At 39.4% G+C, this 27403-nt stretch overlaps 1 protein-coding gene across 4 annotated transcripts in view; it reads left to right on the forward strand.

The window, feature by feature from the left end:
- Nucleotides 1-17356: 17356 nt before the first annotated feature.
- Nucleotides 17357-27403, forward strand: part of LOC134531206 (muscle-specific protein 300 kDa) — a 602384-nt gene continuing 592337 nt past the window's right edge. For all 4 annotated transcript variants that reach the window (XM_063366862.1, XM_063366865.1, XM_063366863.1 and 1 more), the window contains exon 1: nucleotides 17357-17947. In XM_063366862.1, the coding sequence (XP_063222932.1) occupies nucleotides 17389-17947 (559 nt within the window). In that variant the 5' untranslated portion in view covers nucleotides 17357-17388. The remainder of the gene's footprint in view (nucleotides 17948-27403) is intronic.

The following is a 27403-nucleotide window of genomic DNA, read 5'->3' on the forward strand; positions in this document are numbered from 1 at the left end:
GTTCGGGTGTGGCTCTTATCCCTTTGAAATGTCGGCTTCCCTTTGAGTGGAACCTCCTTGCAGGCAAACAACTTCAACAACAAAACATTGCGACCCGCGCTCTCGAGATGGCGCGGACATGACGCGGTGCTCCTTGCTGAAGCTGTCTCTTCAACAGCAAAGCTGCTGTGCGGGGCAGCGGAAAGCGACTGTTCCCCGCGTCAGCGCACGGTGAATTGCGGATTCACGAGGGAGACACAAGAGCGGCGACCATCTTGCCAACTGGCGCCGCCGAGCGCAAGAGGGAGTCAAGTTCTGTCAATACACAAAAAAGAAGAAAAAATATGTGCGAGTATTTTAGTTATTGCTATTAATCTATCGTATAACAACATGTATTTTAATATGGCACTTATTATTTATTGAATTTATACTACTATATATTATACATTATTATTTCACAACGTGTTTACAACGTATTATAAAAGCCACATGGCAAGACTGCTGCTAGCGGAACGAACAATGACAGCTGTGTCTTGTCTCTCTCTCTCTTGAAACACCGCGGAAGTGCTGCGCTCTGACGCCGCAGCACGGGCGCCGCGCGCTTCTCCGCACTTCCTGCTTCTTATTCCCCGCGCGGCCGCCAAAACACTCCCACCACACACACACAGCTGAGATGTTACACATCAAAACAAATTATATATATGCGCCTTAGCTTGCCACCACTGTCGTACTGTCGCGTCGTAGTAAATGTTGTTCGCACTTCAAAACGTACACTTGTAAAATTTAATTTCACTATATTTACGCCAAAGAAACGTTGTCAAGTGCCTAATGGCTTACATTGGTGCGACCAACCCGAGAAACCGTCCACTGAAGACGGGTAGACTGATAATCGCCTTCTGTGCATGTGCCCAACATGGGCTAACGATTTTCCAATAGATCTGTCAAAGTCTGGGAGTGGCCACGTCTACATGATTACATGGTACCGGGTGAAGCCCTTATTTTTTAGCTCATGGTCTGCGCCATGTTGGTTACACGCCCAAAGCATTGGCTGGAGTGTAGTGTTTTCGTTGACGAAACAGTTTTAAATGACTATATATCATGGAAGTAACTGTGTTAAACAACGGAGATACTAATTCACACTTACTAACCATCATCAGACGTGGTGAAGCACAATTTCAACAATCTTTTGGGCGGAACAATATGGCGACGACGAGGTAAAAAGTGACTACGTGACAGCATGTCGTCTCTGAAATTCCAAAATCCGTGGTCAATGGCATCAGATAATCTGATGCAAGCAATAAGACATGCGTTGTTTATTTACATTTGGTATTTCGATAGGCCTAGACCAACATTTTTTTTATAAATAAACAAATTTTATCTATAGTTTGATAAAACATGTTCTATTTTAAAGGACTAGTCATAAACTATCATAAACTACCAAAAATAGTTTGCAGTATAAACCGTGCATGCAAAGTGCAGTGGTATTTTATGAAATGAACTATATCAGAACGATACGCGTACCGAATGACATTGTGTACCATACCGATAAGGTGGCTTTTCAGTACGGAAAATACAAATATATTCATCTACAGTCTGCCTGGTAGGTTAGCCTGCTCTTCCCGAAAAAATACTGTACGAATTAAGTTGTAAAATTGTTAGAAACATAAACGTATGTTACTATTAACGTGAGAATATTATTATATCGTGTATAATGAAAATATATGTCCAATTTCAAAAATTAGTCAATCAAATACGCGTTCTTTTAATACGAAAATTGGTCGTAGACCTAAGTTACCTGGATTTCCACCGGTTTGACCGAGTTAAAACCAACACTATAGTTAAATAGTAAAAATTCACGGTTATTTGCAGTCTGATATTTTAGCAAAAAAAAAAAACTTGCGCGTGCAATCAGACTACAGCCTGATGTTTTGAATGCTTTTAAAATGTTACACATTTAGAGACAGAGAAATGCAAAAAAAAAAAAAAAAAAACGACGAATTATTTAGAATCAACTATAGAGGTTGCAGGCATGCTTAACCCACAAATATGTACCTTGTTTCTTTGCGATCCCAGCTACGTACTGATATGTGGGTTCATATGTTGAATATTTTTATACGTGATTCATCTCCCGTTGCAGTATTGCTTTCAAACAAATACCCCACGATTCATAATGAAGAATGAACTTGTATCTAAAATAAAAATTACGAAAAGTGAGTTTCAAGTTTGTGTTAGTAAGTTTTAAACATTTAAACATCGAAAAAACACTCAGAAACACAACGTATGAAGAGAACTGCCAGTGCTATTTTAAATATATTTTCTCTCTTTTTATGTCAATACGAAGTACGGTTATTGTTTACAGGCAATACATATTGGGAATTGTGGATAAATGGTGTGTGAAAATACTGGGCCTGCAGATGGGCCGAACCTTAGTAGTAGTAGTACAGGCTTGGGAGGACATTATTTATTTCCTGCCATGCCAAAAACTGGAATAAGATATCCAAAATTATATTTTTTTTTTATAAATGAACCATCCAAGTTAGTAGGGACCAATACTTCTTTCGCTTGTAGTTGTGATTAGAAACATTTGCTGTTTAAGTGACCTCGAGACTACTTGTGAAACCTATTGTTACATGTGGTAATCCAGGTCCGAAAAGAATAGCCAGTTTATTAACAAATGATTACATTATTTCCTCGGTACACCAATCTGGATGTCTGTCCATAAACTAATCACAGTTTGTCTTCCCTCTGGAGCTCGGCTCGACGCACCTGGATACCAGCACACTGCTTCTCACTGCTCACTCCTCCGCGATGCTCCGATCCTAGCGCACGAAGCCCGACTCTCGTCGCCCGCTATCGCTCGCCACTGCAGCTCGCAAGTCAGTCCTGTTACACCTCTCCATTCCCGCCGTGGAAAGGTCTCGCCGCCCTCCGAAGTCCCCCGACCTCACACTCGAAGCTGCGAGAACAATGGCGTCCTAGTGACGCCACTTGCAGCGACGGGGCTCTGGGATCCTGCCGAATCCTCCAGAGAGACAGAGAAGCGCCCGGATTCCACGGGAAAGGGGGGATGTGGTTGTCGGAAAGCGGCCACTAATGGAATGTCCTTGTAGTTGCAAGAGGAGGGGAAGGGACGGCCGCAGGTTGGCGCGTCGGCTGGCTGGGTAATCTCGTCGCTAGCAGTCTCGTAACAGCATTAACTGAGGTCAACATAGGAAAGTCGTCTATAATCCGCAGGACAAGTGATACTCAGCGATCGTGCTGACGCGAGCTCTACCTAGTGTTGTAAACGATGTAGTTAGTTCAAGATTTTGAGTTTTTATTTCCCTTTAATTGGTATTTTAATGGGTAAAGGGTATTTAAACAAATGCATCAGAATTTAGAGACAAATCGTGCCTAAGTCGTGAGGTAAGAAATAAGAGAGGTGGTGTGCACAATCTCTGCCATGTTAAAACTGGAAGTCAAAATGAGAACATCCCCCAATCCTCCTTTCCTATCTGTACAGCAAAACAATTTTTGATTATAATGAAATTTAAAGCTAATTTATTGCATATCTTATAGTATTATGTTTATTTAGCAATATTCAATACAAGATGGGCATCTTTATGATTCTTCATATCGAGATCTTTTCAAGCTATTAAAAAAATATCCAGTATATTATTTTTTATACAGCGAAGATTTGTTTTTTTATCCAATTGCTTATCAGGTGACTTAAACTTCAGAACAGACACCCACTCCATACACTAATACCTCCACGGCCTAAGGATTAAAACATACACAAATTTGGATCACGCGCGTTTGCTTACAGCTCACACCGTTAGGAGCGCTGTAGTAACGCGTTTTGTGCTTTGCCCATGTTAGCAGGCCTTAGTTTTCTTTAGTGTCTCTAACAATATTAACTGAGGTGTATGTGATTCGATAAATTTTTGTTGAGTTTTTTTCGTCTCAGAGTCGTTCTGATAAACTTTGACCCAGTCACGAAGGCAGCATAAAGGTAAAATTGATTGAATTCGAGCCCATTTCAAAGTGTATCCAAAAAATGTTTTATGCTATCTGATGCCTATAAGTAAAGGACTAGTTCATACCTGCAAGTAATATATTGTTACGAGTGGGTAAAACGGGTTCGTAAGGATAGCCCAATTGAATTTTTATACATAGTTTATTTATTACTAATATTTTCATTACTAATTATATCGTCACACTTAATGTCTGTTCTCAAATCACTCGCACTCAAAAAGTACGTTCACAAATCACTAAGTATCTGTCGAGTACTCCTCACTGGAGCCAGGCTCAACAGTGGTTCGCCCCTCACCTCGCACCTGTCCACTCACAGCCTCGCGCCACTCGGTCGCACTCGCACGGCGCCGTCACTCCACGTCGCGCAGCTCGCAATGGGGGTCTCTCGTGCTCCTCGCCGAACTCGCACTTCACTCCACTCGCCTGTTGGAACTCCCGGAACTCCCGCGGCCGTCATTCTGGGACTCGCTGTAGTGGTTTTGACGTGTCGCATCATCCCGGGCCGACCCGAAACATCCAGAATAACTGCGCTTATTCACGCCACTCCACGCGAAACCCCAGGCCGCCAAAGGAATGAATAACAGCGCCGCGGAAGGAGGTCGCGGGGGCAGGGGATGGCGTGGCAGGCCCGCTGTGATCCCCGTGTGACGTCAGTGGCCGTGTGGGGCCGCCAGGCACATGGCGCGCGTTGCGCCCTTGCCTCCCTCGTTCGTAACTATATTGAAATCTCGACAGCGTTCAAAAACATTTGGCAAAATTATTTAGGTTCTGCACACTACTGCGCATAACAAAATTCGATAATTACGACCAGCAGGTTGAATAAGGATCGTACCAGCAATGTGCATCACTCGGCAACTGAGTTCTGCCAGACGACGCGCACAGATCCGCTTACAAACCGCTCCTAATTTATTGAAGGTGTCATTACGAATAGCATTTAAGAGCCACTGCACTTGTCTACACAAGTTTAGTTTCATAGTTTTGGCTATAACGTGTACATTAGGACAGAGAAAAAGGCTAAAACGAGAGTTTGTACGAATAATTTGAGGGATGAAAATTTCTACACACAGTATTGTAAGTGGTAAAGAGACATGCAATATTGCACCAGGGAATTAAAATGGGACCGCTAAAGTCCCGCAGAGGCGTGTTGCGACGGTACGACTGAACGCTGCCTCTCGTGTAGACGCTGTGAGGCGAGTGATGCAGTGTTGCCAGCCTTAGCACGCATAATTCGGTTACGCTCATCTGTGCATTCGAGTACATTCGGGTACAAGAAGTTCTCAGTTTGGATGTCGATTAGATGCATAAACAAAAAAGTATGAAAAAAAATATCGCTGTCCTCTTTAATAAAAATATCATATACCCGGTGCTGTTAAATCTAAAAATAGTCTGATAACATAAAATTTTATAGTGAAATGCAATATTTTATCTTCTACTAAGGTCCGTGCGTAGGATTTTAAAATGCGTAATTGGAGCGTTAGGATTATCTTAGGTGGGTGGGGGATGATAATGTAAACCTTGAAAACTACTATTCCAGCCACATGTAAACGGTGGTATTTTTAGGTTAAAGGTTGGTGTAAAATTATTGTAAATATTACTTGTAATATAAATATGGCCACGTAAATTTGTGTTGTACTTTAATTATATAGCCGAGGCTATTTTCATGAGAGATATCCCTGATCCTGATGTCGCTGCCTTAATATGATACTAGCCGCAACTTGATCCTGTGGTTCTCCAGAGATCCATAACAATATAGCGTAGCCGAATCTGTTTTCAAAAAGGCAGGGATGTTTAATGTCAGAACGTTACGCTCAGGGCAAAGACTGTTTTCCACCCTAATTGGTTGTACATTCCAAGTGAATATGATGGTCAATACTTTTCCTTCTCGGGTACCGGGTACAGACATAGTAGTTCAGGAAGGTGTGGCAACACTGGTGTGATGCTAGAGCCCGGCCGGGCGGCCGCGACCTACTGGGCCGCCACTGCAGTAGAGCAGCGACAGTTAACGGTGATACTCCATCGAGATGTGACAAACATGGGGCTAGGCATTGTCAGGAGACGGCATGCTGTGACGCAGGTCAAGTCACTGTTCAACCTCGCCATCCATATTGTTACCGCCTAAACATTGTGAAAAAATATGTTCTTGATAACGTTATATGATGGTTAGTAAGAATTAGTTAGAATCTTCGTCGTCAAAAAAAGCCACTTTCACGAATAAAAGTCATTTAAAACTGTTTGCACATTAACACTTCAGCCATTGTGTTTGGGCGTGCAACCAAATTGGCGCAACAATTAGCTGAAGGAAACACGGCTTCACAGAGTCACCACGTGACCATGCGGACGCGACCACCCCTGGACTGCATGATAGCAAACAAAGACGTCAGTGAGCGTGTCTTGTCCCAGTGACCGACGCCTATGCAGTAGTGCAGTGGGCCCGAGACCACTTTACAGACTTTTTGACTGACGAAAAAAAAAAAAAGAACTGGAGCGTTCTACGTAGTTCCGCGTAACTAAATCTTCGCACAAACAACGCCTTATCCCGACTTCCGATTTCTGCATTCTGTTTTAAACACTGCTAACATGCACACGAAGGTAGACTCGACTGTGAGTTTGTGTACAAAGAAAGTCCACGCAGAACCCTTAAACTGACAATAGTAACTGTTAGTTTACGAAATTACTGTTATTTTACGAAATTAAATGCTAATTTACCAATGTAACTTTAATTTATTAAAGCAGCACTTAATTTTCGAGATTAACATTTAATTTAAAAAAATATTAATTAATTTACGAAAATAACTGATAATTTACTAAAATAATTGTTAATTTAAAAAGTAGCTATTGAATTACAAAAGTAATTATTAATTTACCATTTAACGGTTAATTTACTAAAGTGACTGCTAATTTATGAAAGTTACTCTTAATTAATTAAAGTAACTGTTAATTTACTAGATTAATAGTTGATTTACGAGAGTAACAGGTTAATTACGAGCGTAACTGTTATTTTACAAAAGTAACCATTTATTAACGAAAGTAACTGTTGATTTTCGAGAGTAACTGTTTGTTTAATAATGTAGCTGTTAATTTACCAGAGTAACTGTTAACTTTCGAAAGAACTGTTGATTTACCAAAGTAACATTTGATTTGCGAGAGTAACTGTTAATTTTCCATAGTAACAGTTAATTAACGAAATTAACTGCTAATTTTCGAAAGTAGGGTGGAGGCACCGGTTTTGGCCAATGCTCCCCTTATGGCCACTTTCATATTATTGGTCCATTTTTAAACAACATGCTATCCTCAACCAATCAAAACCATGCTTATAAAAAACTGCTGACTCATAGCTACAGTTTCACCCAGTAGCCATGCATACTCTGATGCAAACAGATGTTATATCATGGTTTATTAGTTTTATGTTCTGAAATGTCCACTTTCTTATCATATTTCTTAAGTGTAACAAATTTTTTGGAAAATCACAGAAAATTTGTTTGATGACCCCAAAAGAAGGATCTCACTTTCCAGGTGGGGAAAAAATCTATTTTTTTAGTGTAGTATGAATGTAACTGACATAACCGTAAGAATATAAGGAAAGTATGAATGGCCATTAGTAAATCATTATTATCCTTCACTTACTAGTTATGGCCACTAGGTGGCTATATCTGGTGATATACTTACCCACTGTTTATGGCCACATATTGTTTATGATATTAATTTGAATTTGTTATTAAAATAACCATAGGTCTATTTACAATTTGAAAATTATAGATGAACCAGGCATGCAGAAAAATGTTAAAGCTGGATTTGAATCAACAGGTCTGTATCCTTTTGATGCAGATAAAGTTGACTATATAAAATATATTGTTCGTAAGTTGGCAACTTCTCAGCAAGTTAAACATGTTGAGAAAGAAGAGATCATGAAACATCTAAAGTACATTGAGTCTAAGATTGATGGTGATCTGCTTCAACAATTTTGACAAACAAAAAAAGGACTCACGAGTGGGAAGGGAACCCACATGCCACTTTATTTTTTGATATGTGGGAAAAATGTTTAATGACTCTCAGCAAACACCATGTTGTAATGAACTAGTGAATGAACAAGGGGCTGGTCCAGATGGAAGAGTTGTTTCCGATCATGATTACAGCACACCACTTCCTGCTGCACAAATGTAAGCTCATGGTCTAGTAGACCAAAATATTCCTACAACTAATGATATTTCTTTAGGCGTGGATCTTGACCTGTCATTTACAAACGTTTCTATGGAAAATGTCTTGCCACCATCACTAAGTTTATCCAATTTGACAGTTTCCCCTGGTCTCATATCCCTCCCGATTGATTCACATATTCCTTCGACATCAGCGGTGCCTTTTTCACTTTCCAGTGACGCAGGAAGACAATCCACATTTTGTACTCCACAGTACAAAGATAGTATATTAAAAAGATTAAGTGAACCTACTGCTATTCAATTAACCCCTCCAAAAACACTAGCAACAGTTTTTAAAGATGTGATTAGATGGCCAGATAGTAAAGACTCTAAAGGTAGGTAAGAAGAAAAAAGAAATAATAGCCTCAGTAGTAACAAGTGATAAGTGCTTGAAATTTCACATGCTAAAGGAAGAGGAGAAGAAAGAGAAGGAGAGGCAAAAAATGAAAGAAAATTGAAGCGTGAATTAAATAGGAAACAGAAAGGGAGAACAAAAATGAAAGCACAGAAGCCTAGTACATCCAGATCCAGTTCAAGCAGCTCAGATGAAGCATGGGTTGAAAGTGGGGACAGTCTAAATGATGTTGAGTTAGGTGATTCATATGATCCTGTGGATGTAGAGTTGAGTGGTGTGAAAAATCAAAGTGGGAGATTTTGTTTTGGCAAAATTTAGTTTTGCAGGAAAAAAATCTCTCCTGTGACAGAGTACAAGTATGTAGGTGTGATTTCAAAAATAATTTCTGACTATGAATATGATATTCAATGTTTAAGATGTATAAACTTTAAAAAAACAAAAAAAAAACAGAATTTGTGATCTAAGAGAAGGACATTTCACAAATCAACATTTTGAACATTGTCGGTAAATTACCTGATCCATTACTCAAAGAAGAAGGTTGGATGTTGGTAAATGATTCCTGGCGCTGTGAAAACTGTTGAAAAACACTAGGATAGTGCCATAATTTCAAACTAAGCTAGGCCTTTTTTGTTCTGTGTTAAATTAGTATATTGAACTTGATACACTTTTTTATAATTATATATTTTGTGTCATTTAGGCCTTAAATACTTAGAGCCTATTTCAGTTAGAAGGCCCCCAACATACCTTTGAATCTAATTTGATAGGTGTATTATTTATTTTGGTGTGTTTTTATTTAATAAATCTGAATTTGTTACTTAAACTTTAAGATTAATTTGACTGGCCATAAGTGGAGAAAGTGATGGCCATAACTGAATACAGAGTGACCAGAAGTGGTGAAACACATCAAGAAAATTTAATTTTTTTTTTTTGACATTTCATGGATTATGTATAGTATACATTTTACCATATGGCAAGAATCAGAAAACTGCAAATTGTAGATTAAAAATCTTCCGTAGTTTCTATAAATATTTTTTGTAATAAAAAAATATTTCTAAAGTACAAAAATGTCTTAAAGTGGCTATAAACGGTGCCTCCACCCTAACTGTTGATTTACGAGAGTAATTGTTGATTTACGAGAATAACTGTTAATTTACGAGAGTAAATTTTCATTTACGAAGCTTCCTGGAAAATTTTAAACAGAGTTCTTCATAAAATAATGATTCTTTAATTCGTTTTCTTTTAACAGATTTAGTTGTTTTTAGGCTAATTGAGGACTGTCCGAAATAGGCACCTGCAGACTCCGCACTACTGTTTGACGCCAGGCTATACTGTAAACACATGTTCTTACATCATTTGCACATACACGTTTAATTCGTAGAGACCGGAAATATCGCGGGTTCAATGACCTTCAGGATAGACTCCAATATCCACTACACACTCGGGAAAATGCCAACTGTTCATTGGCTGCTGACTTGTGAGTCGTCTCGATTGTGTGGCCTGTGATTCGACGCTTCTATGAGTGATGGGTCTCTAATTGGCCCTCAGTCCTCCAGATTAACAGTGAACCAATGGCAGAAGCAGCACTAAGGTATAATTATTTGAATTTTAGCATAACATGAAATGAATCCACGAATTTTTCAGGTCTCTATTAATTCGTAATGTCAAGAAGAACTAGCAAGCAGCAGTCATCCGCGAACACAGGTACACAGTTCTTGCTAACGAATCATAGTCTGACTAGCGGGGAAATGTCGAGCAGTCAATAAACAAGTGTTTACGTGTTAAGGCCCGCTTAATCGGGCACACACTTGGCGCGCAGAGCTTCAAAAAAACAACATTATTTTAAAACTTCTCGAGATATCCGAGTGTGTCTGTATAAGGAAAACATTAATGAATACACTGAGAGCGGATGAGATGTTCCATTTTAAACTGTACTTTCAGAAGACTGAAAATGGCTAAAACGTATGTTTTTAGTGTAAATTTAGACATAAAACATCTGGTAGTATTTCTTGCAACCATCAAGTACTTGCATTACACCTTTACCTTAATTTCTCCGCAATATAATGCTATGAATACCACTCATATATCATAGTTGTCCTATGCACGACGAGAACTGGCCACAGCCTTGCGCTTAGAGGCGATACCGTGCTAAAATCACCAACGAGCGTGGACATTATCATTCTGACTAACCAAAAAAAATACATTTCGGACTAGGCGGACCCCTTAACCACTTTTGTAGATGGCTAGCACAAGGAAATCTGAAACTTAGGCTCATTTTCAAGGAAATAGCCTTGGCGCAGAAGCTAATAGGTAGTAGCTCAAACCACGAAAGTCTCCCATCTAGACTCTGACTTGACTATGCATGTGCAAATTAAGGAGCCTAGTCTAGGACCAGGAATAAAACCGAATCTGCATCTATTACATAGGTGTAGCTATGCTTCCATTTATCAATAAAGAAGCTGAGAGCTTCCTTCTTCAATCAAAGATAACGAAGGCACCTCAAGTAGTATTCTCTAATGGATTTTTTGTTACTTGGGCTGAAGGATTAAATAATATTACAGATAACCATGACAACAACAATAGCTTTTCTGAAATTGAAAACAATTTAGATGAATTTTAAGCTCCCCAACTAGAAGATTTTGATGATGCACTGAGGTCAAAACGATGAAAACGACGCGTTAAACTAAATTATATTGATCAGGTTTATGGTGAAACAGAATACTTCAGAGATCTTACAAATTTTAAACATACATGGAAGATGGAAGCAGCTGCAGAAGAGATTGATTACAAATCCTAACATATTGGCAGATCGTCTGAGACTGTTAGTGACCTCGCTACGTGGAGGAAACTACTCGCACATCGATGAAGTAGCCTCCATATTTAGTACTAAGGGAAGCTGGCCACATAAAATAATCACTTATTTTACTTGCATGACTAACATTGAAAAATAAATCAATTATTTAGATCTCCCAATTTTATGTTTTATTTCTTGTAATTTGATTTATAACTAAGACTGAGTTCTCGTAGTATCTGATCGTATCCTACCAGTATCGGATCTGCAGATCGTATACTACCGTATACCTCTGATGAGATCGTTTCCCTGCAATGAGATCGTATCCTACCAAGTTGAATTTTCATACAAAAATGTGACCTCTTCGTTGTGTTTCCTTTTTTTTTTTTCGAAATTAGTTCCTTTTTGATGAATGAGCCTTTTTTTATTGACAAATGTGTTTCTTTTTTAGAATGAGCACAGATAAGTATGTACTCGGTATATGACTGACCATGTGGTTTGGAGACGTGAGGTCTATACGCCTGACATTGTACATGTGTTTGCCTCGTGGTCCGAAGACACTTGGCCTATACACCTATATACGCCTAAAATTGTTCAGACCTGGTTGGAAGCTATTCCAAGTATCAAAAAAATTATACTTCCACAGTAGGCACAGCGACAATGTATTTATTTCGTCGGACAGGTTTTCTTGTATAGTCATTTTTCGTAGAGAGAATAATTAAAAAATTCCACAAAAGGTAACGGGAAACAGAATTTAAAAATTTTTGAAGCTTTTTTTTTTACTCTATCACTGACCGATAACGAAACCGATGACAGAAATAGATCGAGTTAATGACTTTTTAATGAGTAATTTTCTGATGATATTTGGATAATTGCTCTAATTTCTAAGTTTATTATTTCGAATTTTTAAGCTTGGTGGCCAATATATAATCATCGCCTTACTGGAGGGTGGTAAATGAGTAATTTAGGTCTCTTTTAGGATTTTTCACCACATAAAATTGAATAAATATCTTTTTACCTAGAATAAACATATTTTGGACAAAAAAAAAAACAAGCACTGTAATCGATCGAATCAATCAATTAATTGATATTTTATGAATTTTGGATTCTTTACCGAATTTAAAGCTTAATATAAACATATTTCGAAGATGGCGGCCAAGACGATTGACAAGATGGTGGGCGCCCTTTCAATAATAATTACTGCACTCTTGCAGTTAAAAATTAAACTAGCACGGGGGTAGCGCCCTCTAGCATAAACAATATGTCGGATCAAAGATGACGGTGTCTAGTAGACGAAAACAATATGACGGACGTGACCTCATACTAAGTGGTTATATACATATCTTGGCATCAGTGGTGGGAGGTCAGTCTGCCACTGGCTTCCATTAAGGATGGATCCGTCGCCATTTTTTTTGCCCTCACCAGGGTCGACCGAGAACTTCGAGCTTTGTGACGTAAATGGGTTATTAAATAAAATTTGATTAATATAATTTTTTTCATATGTTGATAAAATTCTGAATTTCTATCATAAAAATTACGAATTTTCAAGTTGATGTACATGATGTCATAATTTCAAGATGGCCAAACTTTTATTAAAAATTTTATTATGTAATTTTTAAATCATTTATTTAATTGGCTAATTTTCTAGCATAAAAATATGAATTTTTTTGATGACGGCCATAACTAAAATTGAAACAGTTACGAAACAATTCAAAATGCCGGCCATGGCATTCTAATATCCAAAGTCATACCTCAGTGGTTTATGGTGGCTTATAGATGCAGACTTAGGGCCGCTTTGCGGAATTTTTAAGCCACTGTAATTTTGAGGGCTAAAAAGGCTAATTGTTTCTATAAACGGGAATTTTTCCTTCGAAATAGGAAAATTTTAATTTTTCCTTTTTTAAAAAACCTTTTTGAGGTTTTTTTTCTATAATCTGAAATATTGGCGGATTTATGGAAGTTTTGGTCACTTCTGATTAAATTTAACTTTTTTTTTGCTTTTTTTGGCAAATTTTGAAGGTCAAGGTCAAATGTCAACGTCAAGGTCATGGAACAAGGCCACTGTGACGTCACAATCTACGATGGCTGTCGACAATCTACATCCCCACTCTTACTCCTGGGCTCGGGGAACATTTATTTACTACTGCCTCAGATATATATATATATATATATATATATATATATATTGAAACCTAACAAATAATACAATTTTCCTGTGAATAATCGCCCACTTATTACTCTCTGTAGAGTTGGTTTGCAGGTAAACATATCGATTTGAATGCCCTGCCTAAATGCATGCTTCAAATCCCTTACTTTATCCTCGCCAACCAAGTACACGTAAAAGACAAAGACTAAGTCTCTTTCAAGAGGAGAGCACGACTTGGGAACTTTACTTCGGAATCATACTCGGTGTATCATTAGTATACCTTTAGGGTGTTCACCCTCTAAACTGATAAAGTGCACTGGCCAATCAGTTCCGAGAAAAAAAGCCTTTGAAAATATAAGCACAATTTATGTACTCGCTATGCTAAGCAACAACTTAGCTGCCTAGGTGGTAAAGTACTTGCTAACCACCCCGACCCTCGGGTTTCGATTCTCTCTGACGCTCGGTTTTTTTTTAATATTTTAAATTTTTATCAAATAAATATACTGTTTACAAATATGATTAATTTAAATATAATTAATATTACTTTTTAATTTTTGTTATATATTCTTTGGTATTCTAATTACAACAATAATTCAATCTTTCAAATATTAAATAATAATGGGTATAATAATAGTTATAAATATAAATTATTATGACTTGTCATTATTGAAATATTGTTGTAAATTGAATTCATGTATTATATAATTAATAAATATTTTAAATAATATAATATATTATTATTTATATTTAAATGAAAAATAATTGTAAAAATTAGATTTATTAAAGAAATAATTATAAAACATTTACTGTCAGCGAAAATGGAATCCTAGTGTCTGGCGGCGAGCAAATAGGGAGGTATGTCTTTGACCACAGTGAAACTTAAGGAGTATATAAACAGTGCTTAGAATGCCAAAGGCTTTTTTTCTCTAAATTGGCTGGCCAGTGCGCTTTATTACTTTAAGGGATGAACACCCTGAGGTGTACTGCTCATACACGGAGTCTCATCCCGAAGTGAAGTTCCCAAGTCGTGCCCTTCCGTTGTGCGCTTCATTATCGCGTCTGGCATTCCTCCACCAAGTCATAACTGTTTACACACAGAGAGAGAGAGCGCACATATATACCTACATATTATTAGGTAAATAGCTGCAATATGTTTTTATTCGGATTATCATTGAAAATTTTTTATGATTACAATGGGAAATAAAATTACAAAGTTTAGTATTAGTAATGACACTTGCACCCAACATTGATATTTTAATTGATAGTTTCAGTTTCAGCTCAACACGTTTTCAAATTTCAACATCATAAGCGGTTATAAATTGTTGTCTGTGTCACCTGTCATGTTTAATCAGAGAAAATTCAGACTTTTATCGTCCGATTTCTAGATGCCCGCGTCGAAGAACAGACTATGTGGATAATAATTAGTACCGTGCGTCACAAAGCCACTGCAGCGCAAATTGTTACTACAGTGAAATATTAAAAACAAAAACTCCACTGAGAATATATATACATAACATTTAAAAATGTAACAAATTGTAATTTATTGACAACATTTTAAGACACTGACAAACATAGGCCCTTCTGTTTCGAGATATTGCAGTTCGATAAATAAAATGTGTAATATTTTGCCTTGTTGTCTCCCTTACAGATGCAATCTCAAGAATAGCTGATTTATTTTCTCAAGAATATGAAAGAGTGGCATCTTTAATCATAAATCAGTTAAATATCTAGGCTTGTTTAAAAAATTAAATTTTGCAATACATATTTTCAATGGATTTAAGGTTTATGTGTAAGTCGAATAGGTAAGCAAAGCGTAGTGATTTGTCTTATCAGACTTAATAGATAATACCATATATATACCTAATATATACATATATATACTTATGGCTGTTTTGGTGATAAATTATACAGAGGCAAAAAAAATTCTTATTTATTTGTGTATGTCTGTTACTTTGTTAAATCATCAACATCGTGCGAAAACTATACAATGGATTTTGATTAAATTAAGGACCAATTAGGTAATATATTTTATAAACATGAATTATGTAAATATTTGTGGATTTCAATATCTTAGGAATGAAAATTTTTATTATTATTATTATTAATAAAAATCCTATCTTAGAACTAATGAAGCGGGAGGTAAAAAAAATAGGTATGCAAAACATACTTACACAGATGTATCATTTTCTGAGATTACATCGATAAGATGATTAAAAAGTGGTAGGCAATAACCTGCGGTTTCGCTCGCGCAGTTTCAGTGTTGTGCTGATATTTTACCACTGAAAGGAAAGTGAGTGATTAATTCCATACATTCTTACTGAATAAATAGACGCAATAAATTGTCAGGTGCATAATTTAATTCACAGCAGAAGCGTTTAAGAATGATAAATTTTTAAAGTTTAATTCGTAGGCTTTTTTATTTATTTGTTTATAAATTAAGTAATATCTGATTTAAAAACATGCTTTTGTCTGCGTGACTTCAGGATTTGAATCAGAGGGAAAACAAATAAGATATTAAACGAATTCTATAAAAAAGATAGATGAAAGTGATTTGTACTGCATTTTTGCGCTTCATTGACACGGTAGAGTCGCGAAATGTATATTGTTTCTCACTCTTAATTAAATGATATATATTTAAGTAGACTCTTTTATTTGATTTATTGTGTATTATTTATTATGTAGCCCATACGTTTTGGGCATTCTATACTCTTGAACAACCGACATAGAACTGACCATGCGAGAAGCACGGAGTTCCCAAATTAATGTTTGAAACTGAAACTTATTGTCGTTATAAATTCTAACTGTATCAGTAACTGCAGCCTCTTAAATTGAAATGGCAAATTAGAGGAAATTATAGGGACACGGCTAATCAACACGCTCTCTACTTTAGCACCCTCGGGAAAGAATATATTTCTCCGCAGCTCTGTGATCCACAGCCTGGCACCGCTGCACAATCTCGGTGCATCAAGGTTACATAGCAGCAAAGCCGGGACGCCAACCTCAGCCCCAGTTTGTGGGAAGCCAGGTAACCCCTAGGCAAGACGTGACAGACGCACCAAACGATAGCTCGTTTCAAATTCAAGGCAATGCCATCTATTGAGGAAGTTCAAATATAAACTGTTATTAGCGCCGTTAGTTCGCTAGCCGCCGCGAGCTCCACTGAGCGGACGTGTCTCGCCAAGGAGAAGGATAGGAAGTTACCAGACAGTAATATATGACTGTGTGGCGTACATAGAGAAATATTTTTTTGTATCGCACTAAGCTCAACCAATTTTCATGAAAAGGTTATTTCATAATTACGCTCCAGACATATCTCACAGGAACCATGCATAGCCTGTGTCACTCACCGGCCCATAAACTACTTCTATGCAAAGAAATAATTTCGATCCGTCGCTTAGTTGCTGCGTGAAAGGACAAACCAACCAACACACTTTCGCCTTTATAATATTAGTAGAGATAAAAACTTAACAGTATGCTAGCATATTACGCAAATACAAATAAAAAAAGTTGATGTCAAAAAATAGTAGGCCAGGAATTTAACATGACGATAAATGCCTGTAACTACCTAATTTTGATACAATAAAAATAGTTTGTGTGGGTTGTATTCTGGAGTGGGCCATTGCCATACGTGTATGCCTTCAAGCTGCTGCGTCTGCGAGTCATTTCAAATTCCACTTCCAAGCATATGACTACGAAGCTGACGGGGAACTGCACTCGTGCGCCGGGTATTGATCAGCGTTACGCCGCACTTTCACGCCGGCGCGTGCCTGCCACTGCGCATGCGCCCCGGCTAACTGGCCGGCCGCCCGCGGGAGCGCGCGCGAGGCGCCGCCTGCCTACCGGCGCAGGGACGGCGCTGCCCGCAGTGTTGAGCCGGCCGCGGAGACGCGAGGTTGCAACAGCGCACAGCGCCATGGAGCAAGAAGAGCGCGCGCCGAGGAAGCTGCGCGACCGAGTGAGCTACTACGAGCAGGTGTGTGCGTCGGGGCGCCGGCAGGACGCGCCCGAGGCGGGCCCGGTGGACGTGGCCGAGCTGGAGAGACGCCTGGAGCAGCGCCGGCGCCGCGCCGACAGCCCTGGCACGCGCGAGGTGGTGCGGCTGCGGCCCGCCAGGAGGCCGGCGGAGGACAGCAGCGGCGAGTCCTTCGAGGAGAGCACGGAGCGGCTGGAGGAGGAGGGGGACCTGCTGTCGGGGGGCGCGCGGGTCGTCACCTTCGAGCGGGTCACGCTGCACCGCTCCGTGCGCGCGCTCACGCCCAGCCGCTCGCCCTCCGAGGAGCGGCTGGCGCAGGAGGACTCGGCCTACCACACGGGCCGCCTCAGCAAGTCCTCCTCCGTGTCGTCGCCCTCCGAGGACAGCCGCGGCGAGTGGTACTCCGAGTTCCGCGCGCAGTCGCTGCACAGCATGCCCTCCCGCATCGAGTACATCCGCAGCAGGTCCGAGTACGACGCGCACATCGCCAAGAACAAAGGTACTGTCCCGCCTTCCGCCCGTCCGCCCGTCCGCCCGTCCGCCCGTCACAAGTCTGGCGACGCCTCCAAATATCTGCGAGGTTTGAGCGTGGAAAATCTCGTGATTGTAGAAGGTATTGACATTTGTTTAAGTAATTGTTCAGCTGCTTAAGTTTGAACAAAATTTCGAAGTAGTTCTTTTTAAAACCAAAACGCCCGAGCCACAGACGTGTAATTAATTACTCCTGGAAGCTCTGAGAATTTTAAAATAAATACCAGAGTTAAAAAAAAACTGGGTTTAATGAGATATAAATGGGTAGCTTACATGATTTTCAAACTAATCTAACTATAGGTACAAGAGAAATTTTCTCAAAAAATTAAGTTTTACATCTGTTGGTGGCATTTAAATTGGGAAAAAAAATGACGGATGAACGGAGTGTTGTAAATCTGTCAGCGGCTGACGTAAGCGACGGGCTATTGTCCACTGCATACGAGCACTCCAACTCAAACGCCGGTCCCCCACACCTCCCAAACAACCACAAATGCACTGGTAAAAATAAGTTTGTTCTGTTACAGATTACTTTTTGTTTAACATTTAGTTGCCAAAACTAAGGTTGCCACATCACAAGTGATGATGGATTGCTCAGCTTGGATTTCGGCAAATATATTCTGCGTTGGTTCGCAATTGCTTTCCGCGGTACGGATGAAGGCAGGGGCGTATGTGTCTATAATTCCCATCAACCAAAGCAAACAGCGGGCCTAGTGGTTTTATTCTCTCCCCCCCTAAAGGTGAATGAAATTCGGCGTCGCTCCTACGTGAAAGGACAACTGGAAGCCGGGTTGACCTAGGAAGGCATCGAACCCTGAACCCCTGGTCCACAACCCATGAGTCCTGATTTACTACACCAGTGTACAGAGCACGTACCGCCGCGCCTGAAGGCATGGGCATTCGTGAGCCACACGTGACGGAAATAAGTACACAACTCTCGCGATAAACAGATATCGTTCTGATATTGCTGATAAGATTAATAGACTTGCAGTACAGAAAGTCACTTCGATCTGTTTGGTAACAGTGCCTGTCTGCACCAGACACCAGTCGCCATGGAAATCTTGTATCTTACCTACGCTACGGTGTCACCAAATGTTGTTGTGTCACACTAAAGTGGTATCTCGCGTTTTCATTCGTTGAGAGAGTAGAGAGTCTATACTCCGGCTTCCAGGACTGAGAGTTTAGTTGTCCCTTCACGTAGAAGCGAACACTTAATTGTGGCACAAGATAAATAATGGGTATTTAGGCCATTTTAATTACCTACGTGGAATTCTTTGTGTATTTAAAAACTAATTCCTGATGTTACATATGTCGTAATGGCTGTATGCACGTCTTTTTATATGTATTAATAAAATATATTTTTTATTATGCGTTCAGCATATATTTTACGTAAAACTGACATAGTTTTTTGGTGATCTGCATTTGGTAATACACAAGCCTTAAAGATGACAAAACGCAAAGCACAAATTACAATCATATGTCAGATTTTTTTCCTTCACAAAATCAGGTTATTTTGTATACAAAATGTGCTGATTGGAATTCGCGAATACGACCTTTTGGCCATTGTATCAGCCAGTGAACAGACGAGTTAAATACAACACGTAGAATTTGTTCAAACCCAAAAACACAGCAGTAGATGTTTACTTGTTATTTTTAGAGTTCTTTTTTACGTCGGTCATTCATTACATCTCTAATCTTTCGGACGGTTTAATTGATTGTCCAGGTAAAAAGCTGCAGTGTTAATTTAATTTGAATGTGTATTATTCTCTGTGCTTTAAAATGCGGGTATGAGATGTAGTGCGTGCCTGTTCATGTCGTGTCTGCGGCCAGTTGAAACTAGCGAAGCGAACACACGTCTTGTCTGGAAGCGTCACAGTGGCAGCGACCGCTGCCGAGTCCTGCAGCGAGTGTTCACAGTGTGGTAAAGTTAGGTAAATTGGAATTGATCAGGAAAAGTAAGGGAATTTACTTGATATCGTGGAAAATTCATGTAAATTCTCCCAGTGATATGTAATTTGAAGGGGAAAATGTCATGCTCCAGTCTGCTGTCACCCAGACTGTGAAACAAAACATAGATTAGGGCCTAGAAAATGGTCTATGCAAGGATCTGTTTGAATTTTATTTTTTTTAAATACATTACAATACCACATATGGAGATGGAGGAGGCAAAATTTTTATTTCTTAAAAAATCAAAGTATATTTGTTAAAAAAAATGGTTATTTTGGTGAGTGAAATTCAAGGAGATTTTATACTACATATTCATGTGGCCACCCTTTTAGTGGTTGTACTGATGAACTAGCCCGCTAACTGCAAACTCTGGACCAATGATTTAACTAAGCAGATGTGTATTTGCACGGACTCGGAACTGCTGCTGCAAGAATGTGCGAAATTGTTGTGAGTGCCGAATCCTTTGGGTGTCGGTCGGTGATCAAAAATTGAGTCTTGCTGGGAGTTAAAGCGCTATAGCAGCCGCCTAGAATAGACTGTGTGTGTGTGTATATATATGTATGTATGTATGTATGTATATATATATATATATATATATATAGGGGAAGGAGGGGCAAGATGGAGACGCTAAGAAGAAATGGCCTTAAAAATAATGGTTGATGCTAATATTGCGACAAATATTTCTACAGGTGCACAAAATGTCAGGCTATCAATGTAAACTAAAATGATAGTTACAGATTACTCACTGAAAACAATGGCAAAACATTTACGATCTCACGATAACACCCCATCTAGCCCCATAAATGGGGCAAGATGGGGCATAACTTGGGGCAAGATGGGGTGCCATGTCACATACATAAGCAGTGTCTTCGTCCTCATCGTCTTCTCCAGCACATGCACAGTGAGCCCACCCTTGACTTTCTATACACTTAACCCACACTTCCGTTGATTCAGAAAACAAATGACCAAAAAAATACACTTAGCATCGTCAGTTTCTTTCACTTCAGAACCTTTGTCCTTTTTCTGTTTGATGGTGGGCCTACTCTTCTTTGTTGTCATCATTCTGTGCTCTATGTTCAGCTTCTTTTTGCAACAAACAGCACGTTTCTCAGTTTGAGCTTTCAGGGTATTTCTATATGGCGATTCAGTTAAAAAAGCAGTTTTCCCACGGCGCCGATCACTAGAATTGTTCCTTTCTTTGCCAACATGGGGAAACAGCATTGTATATTTTGGGGATACTCGACTAAATGCACCAGTGTTATTTTGTACAGTGGAGAAATAACAGCTAGAAAATATGCAATTCTTGTTTACTACAGGATTCGAGGACTCTGGTGTGCTATCTTTTTCAGTGACATCATCAGGCATTATTCTGTCAGTAGTTTTGGACGAACAACTAGGAACAGAATTATCCTTGCATACTTGAGAACCCGAAGATTCTGGTATGCTGGCTCCTTCAACGACACTAGGCGCTGGTCTGTCAGTTGTTTTGGAAGGCAAGAAATCACTATCCTGAAAGACCTCAGGGTGTATTAGCCATATTCCCGTGGTTTTAAAACCATTGATGGCTGTCGTCATTGTGGCTGCTCGTAGAAAAGCACTTCCAAACAAGCTGGCTATCTGATACATTGTGACAACACGCCCTGGGTGGCATTGCAACCAATGGTTACTGCAACTTCATTATATGTGCTGAGTGGCTTCATGAATGTAACGTCCAGTGGCTAGAGGTGATGTGTGCAGTGCGGTGGGAAACAGAGGAGGATAACCCCGTTTTCTCTTGCTAGATCAATTAGTTCAAGTTTTTTTTTGTGTGTAGAACGGCCGTCAAACAGTAATAAAACACGATTATCTTTGGAGGCGTTAGTAAATTGGATAAACCGCTTGAACCACCTTACGAAAATGTCGGACTGCATCCAGCCTGATGGATGACATTCGGCCCAGGTTCCAGGTGCAGACCCATCCACCAGTTCGTCTTTCATCCTCTGTCGAGGAAATATCATCATCGGTGGCATGTAAACGCCTGATGCACTGACACAAAGTTCTACAGTTACTGTTTGTCCTCTCTCTGCCGATGTTAGAGCTCCAGCTTGTTTTCTTCCTTTCGAAGAGATGATTTTCGATCTTGACTTTGGCACTGATGACACACTTTTTTCATCGCAGTTGTACACTCTGTCTGGAGTAATTTGGTATTGGTCATACAGCTGTCCTAATAGTTCAAAAAATTTGGTAACCACAGCTCTGTTGAACCCCATTGCTCTCGCTGCAGAAGTAGCTTCCGGTTTTCGAAGAGACAAATCCGGATGTCGCTTCATAAAACATTTAAGCCAGTCCAAACCCGCATCTTCTTTGGCAACATCAAACTTATGATTCTTGTTATTCTTCACAACTAATTGAAAAGCTAGTTTTCTCAGATCAGCAGTGTTTAGACCAAACAACATGCCTTCCATTTCTTTCAAGTAAACTACTAGCTCATCTTCCTCTTCAAGACTAAACACTGTTTCAAATGGTCCCAAACTGACCTTGAGTGACTGATGAGGATTTTGTCGAAATATAGCCACCTTCCTCTCTAGTGTTGTTTGTGGGACATTAAAAGCAGCAGATGCCTTACGATAACCCATTTTGTTTTGCAAAACTTCGTAAATTACTTTTTGCATCGACTCTTCGGACCACTTCTGTCGATCTGTCTTTCTTTTATAGGTCCGTACCATTTTGTCTGAAAAAAATATATTAATTAGGGACAGTATTAAACTGACCAAAGACATGTGGAATAAATTGTTTAAATTTATTTGGTAACGTGCTCTACTTAAAAATAGTATGGTCTAACTTATTCAATATTGTAATTGGTTGCCTTTTCTCAATTAAAAGGATGCTATTGTCGAGAGAGAGGCACAATCTGAAGTTTTAAAACCAACATGGTGGATGGCACTCTCTGAGCATATCGGAACCGCCCGAGAGTGCTCTCTGTGACATGAGAGTGCCGTAAACGCTAGAACGACAGAGCCCTCTCTGAGCCAAAGTAAATATGCCCACAATTCAATTAACAGTTGGTTCCAATTATTTTATATCAAAAAAATAGTTTAGTAAACAGAACTTCACTTATCTGACTCAGTTATGTAATTTAGTATACGCATAATTTAGCTTTAAAAACAATTCTTACATCCATTAAAATACTGGTAGATACAATAAACAACAAAAGCTCCGTTGCCATAAAAAAATATATTGTTAGAGAAAATGTGGACATCTGCTTATGTGCATCCTACTTCCCCAAAACCCGTACGTTTTTACTTTTTACTAGACTATTACAAACGAGCAGGTATGGTTTTTAAACCTATAATATAACTACAACTTATCAAAAGCATTACTCTTGGTGTGGCAATATTTAGGAGCTTTTAAGGGGCAAGATGGGAACAATGTTAAGGGGCAAGATGGGAACAATGTTAAGGGGCAAGATGGGAACAATGTTAAGGGGCAAGATGGGAACAATGTTAAGGGGCAAGTTGGAACAATGTTAAGGGGCAAGATGGGAACAATGTTAAGGGGCAAGATGGAACAATGTTAAGGGGCAAGATGGGAACAATGTTAAGGGGCAAGATGGGAACAATGTTAAGGGGCAAGATGGGAACAATGTTAAGGGGCCAGGTGGGGACGTCCCCATCTTGCCACATCTTCCGCGGTTACAGTATTAAATACCTCAAACATATGTTATTCAATACAATCAAAGAAATATAAGATTTTAAATCGTGGCTTACCTGTTGGCCTTGCGAAAACCAATTAAAATAAGATCACAACAGAGAGATACATTAAAATGGCCACCGAAAACAACGAAATACTCCAAGCTTACTAAAATATTGTACGCCGAGCCAGCGTGACTTGCTTTTCGAGATTCAATCGTAGCACGCAATATATATATCTATATCTATATCTATATATATATATATATATATATATATATATATATATATATATAGTAAATTGAACAGAAATATTCATTTAAATTTACAGATATTTGTAAATCTGTACATTTACATGAAAACAACTGTATAACTACAAAATAGTTTTCACAGTAATAGTGGGTTCTGATTCTTACCCGGGCATTTATGCTTTGTGTTGTCCCAGTACCTCCAATAGTTAAAGTTATTTGTAAATCGTTCCCTGAATAGCTTTCCATAATTAACCGTGCACACAATAAGCATGATACAACAAAATTAAGTCAAATGGTTGAATATTCGATTATCTTTTCCATGGTTTAAATATATTATACTTGAATGAAATATCATTTAAAATATAACCAAAGCCATGTGTTGTACAAAGTAGCAACTATAACTATCATGATAATCAACCAGTTCACAAGTGTTAGCTTCAAAAAGTAGCCAAATCTAAGTACTATGCCATGTCAAGCCCAAAAAAAAAACTGAATCTTTATTGCAAAGGGGATTAAAATATTTGAAACTGCAAAGTGGCGAGGCCTAATGCCCCTTAAACAAATCGCTATCTTGCGCCGACGGTCCACGAATTTTGCTAAAGAAACTTATATGTGCAGAGAGTTCATCCTTGACGTAGGTTAGTGAAGTCGGCATTTGATTGTGAAATGAGTTGTTTACATCCTCGCAGAAGAGATTAAACATCTTCCATTATCTTTGCCTCTCCACGCAGCCTTGAAAAGCGCCAACATTCAGCCATAATGACAAGCTGCTCTAATGAACATTAAAAATAGGCGAGGCTTTCTCAAGCTCTCTTATTTGTGTTTTCTCTGTAACATTTTTCTGTGACTACGTTTCCTGCATGAACCAAATCACAAAATATATAGAAAGTAACAAACAAGTTACGGGAAAAGGTGTGTTGGATAAATTGTTTTATAAATAAAATTGAAAAATATTTTACTAATAAAACTTGCTGGATAGTTGTTTTAATGCATGTTCGCTTAGCTTGAATATAATATTACCAAAATGGAAAACACTTGTCATAACATGTCGTTTGGACCAGATTTGTATTTCGCTCAGTTGTAGCATGAGGATAGAGGCTGACTCCGGGAGCTGAGGTAGACGAGAAGTAGGCAGGGCCTAGCCCAGGGGAGAGCCGTACAGCTACTCGCCATTCAGGCTTGCTTTGTACGTACACCGGTGAAAAGAAATCGCTTCCCGTGGACTGGGAATGAAAGAACGGTGTTCACGCCCTGGCGTACCTACACTTGGCTGTGAACACAAGTTTCAAGATTTAATGAATCACACAAAGTTCTTTTTGAACTTGGTGGCTGCTGAAATTGACACCTGGGTACTCATACTGCGTGCAGAGTTTGAGAAGATATCCGAGTGGGGTCTGTTGACGAAAAGCATTTCAGAATACGCTGAAGGCGAATGAGTAGTTCTGGTTTTATAAACTGCATTTTTATAACTGTGAAAATGTCTAAAACGCGTGTTTTCAGAGTAATTTTTAGTTATGAATCACCCGTTACGGATTCTTGAAAGCCCTCAATGGACTTGGATTAAACTTTTATTTTCACATTTCTTGCACTATAATGTTATGGTTACCGCTCATATCTCATAGTTGTCCTATGCACGACGAGAAGACTGCTTGGAGCCAGCGCCTCACTTGTTCAAGTTGATGTGTTCGGCTGGAGCTGGTGGCACGTGGTCGCGTGATCTCGGACTGTGACATCCCGAGGCTGGCATGGCGACAAGACCCAACACGCACACGCGAAGTAGATCTCGGCGTAGTGTCAACGTTTATTTCTTCCTCTTTTATAACTGTATTTAGACAATTTTTTTTTTTTAAAGAAAGCAATTCATTTTGTATCGAACAGCATAATACTACAAAAATTAATATTCGTTAAACAACACTCCGGCACAAAACTTAGGGGGAAAAAATTACCACAACTTTCTGTAAATAAATAATTCATTGTAAACTTCAAATAAAGGTGTAATTTTGTAAACAGATACTTGCTCCCTAGCTGTTGGCCGCTCGCGAGACTTCACTTGTTCAAGTATACTGGGCTGAGAATGGGAAGAGATCCTTTTGGGGAATATCACATACAGTTCAGTCAGCGCACACCGACTCCTGGATCTCCCGCTCTGATGGGATGTCACGAACACCTAGCCAGCCTCCGCGGCTCAGTTGTTCGAGTGCTGTCCTGGGTTCGCATCCCAGTACGTGCTTGCATCAGGCAGCGCCCCCAGTCAGCCTGCTGTCATAAGAGCGAGGGCCTGGTAATAACCAAACCACAAAGTAAAACCTACACCCGCACTCGAACTACGTGCACATAACTGTTACTCCCACCTCGAGATTTCGAGCTTGTCTCTTGTGCGAACTGTCATTTAATACACTCCTTTCCACGTGCGTTGTACTACCAAGTCCTGATGTTTTCAACACCATGTCTGCTCACGGTTAGATAACGCGATCTCAGCCATCATGATGATGACAAATTAAAAAGAAATGCAGATGTGGAGTTAATGCGCAAATAACGATCACCCCGAAAAGGCGGCAGCTACAGTGGATAACCCCACTGACCTGGTTTATATTAATAGTTCTGCCAGTTATCTGTTGTGATGAACTGTAAATTAGTGTAAATGGTTGTGAGCTATCCAAGCCCCTTTGATTGGTCCACCGCAGACTTGTATGCATATTCGTAGCAGATGGCGTACAAGGATGTTATTTACCGAGCTTGGTGCAGCAGCGATCTCAAAACTTTCACTCCTCGCGGTCATTCACCCTGCAGAAAGATAACATGCCAAGTCTCCGTTCACATTATTCATCCTCTGGTCCTTTTTGTCCTCTTTTCCTCCATTTCACTATCTCCAGTACTCTCTCCTCCTGTTTTCTTCCTCATTCATGTCCTCATTCTCTCTTCTTCTTTTTTTTTTAACTATTCTTGCTGACTTCTTTTTCCTAGCTTCTTTCTCTCTCCTCTTTTTTGAATTTTCCTCTTTTCCTTTATCTCATCAACCCCTATCCTGTCTTCGCACACATCTGCTCTTCTCATGCCTGTTATCACTCGCCCTTGCTGCCTCGCAGCACCGTATGTCTGCTGAAGCAGCACTTGGATCTCGGAGCCCCATCCGTGAATTCCTGAAATGGGCGGCACACTATGTATATGTAAAACACCAAATTGCTTTACATACCTATCTATATTTTTCTTTCACTAGTTTTTTTTAAATTTTTAAAACCTTTAAATAAAAATAAATTTTTTTATTGTACTGAAGTATTCAATAATGGTCAACGTTTTTTGTTGACCAAAATGTTGCGGCACACAAAGAGGCTTCACCTCATAGTCGTTGGGAACCATTGCGCTAGAGTCTAGGAGGCCATACCGGTGATAGTCACACACAGCCTCCGGTATGACCAATATTCCGTCACTATCAAGTCACTATCCGAGTTGCCGCGCCCTCGTGGATAGCCGACAGTTCACAGGGAGTGATAGAAGCCACAACAACTCGAACAGTTCCGAAGTTTACAGATGTAAACGATTAAGTTATGTTACATAATAGTT

This window comes from Bacillus rossius, chromosome 3 (assembly GCF_032445375.1).
Source record: "Bacillus rossius redtenbacheri isolate Brsri chromosome 3, Brsri_v3, whole genome shotgun sequence".
In the NCBI taxonomy this organism is placed as follows: Eukaryota; Metazoa; Arthropoda; class Insecta; order Phasmatodea; family Bacillidae; genus Bacillus; species Bacillus rossius.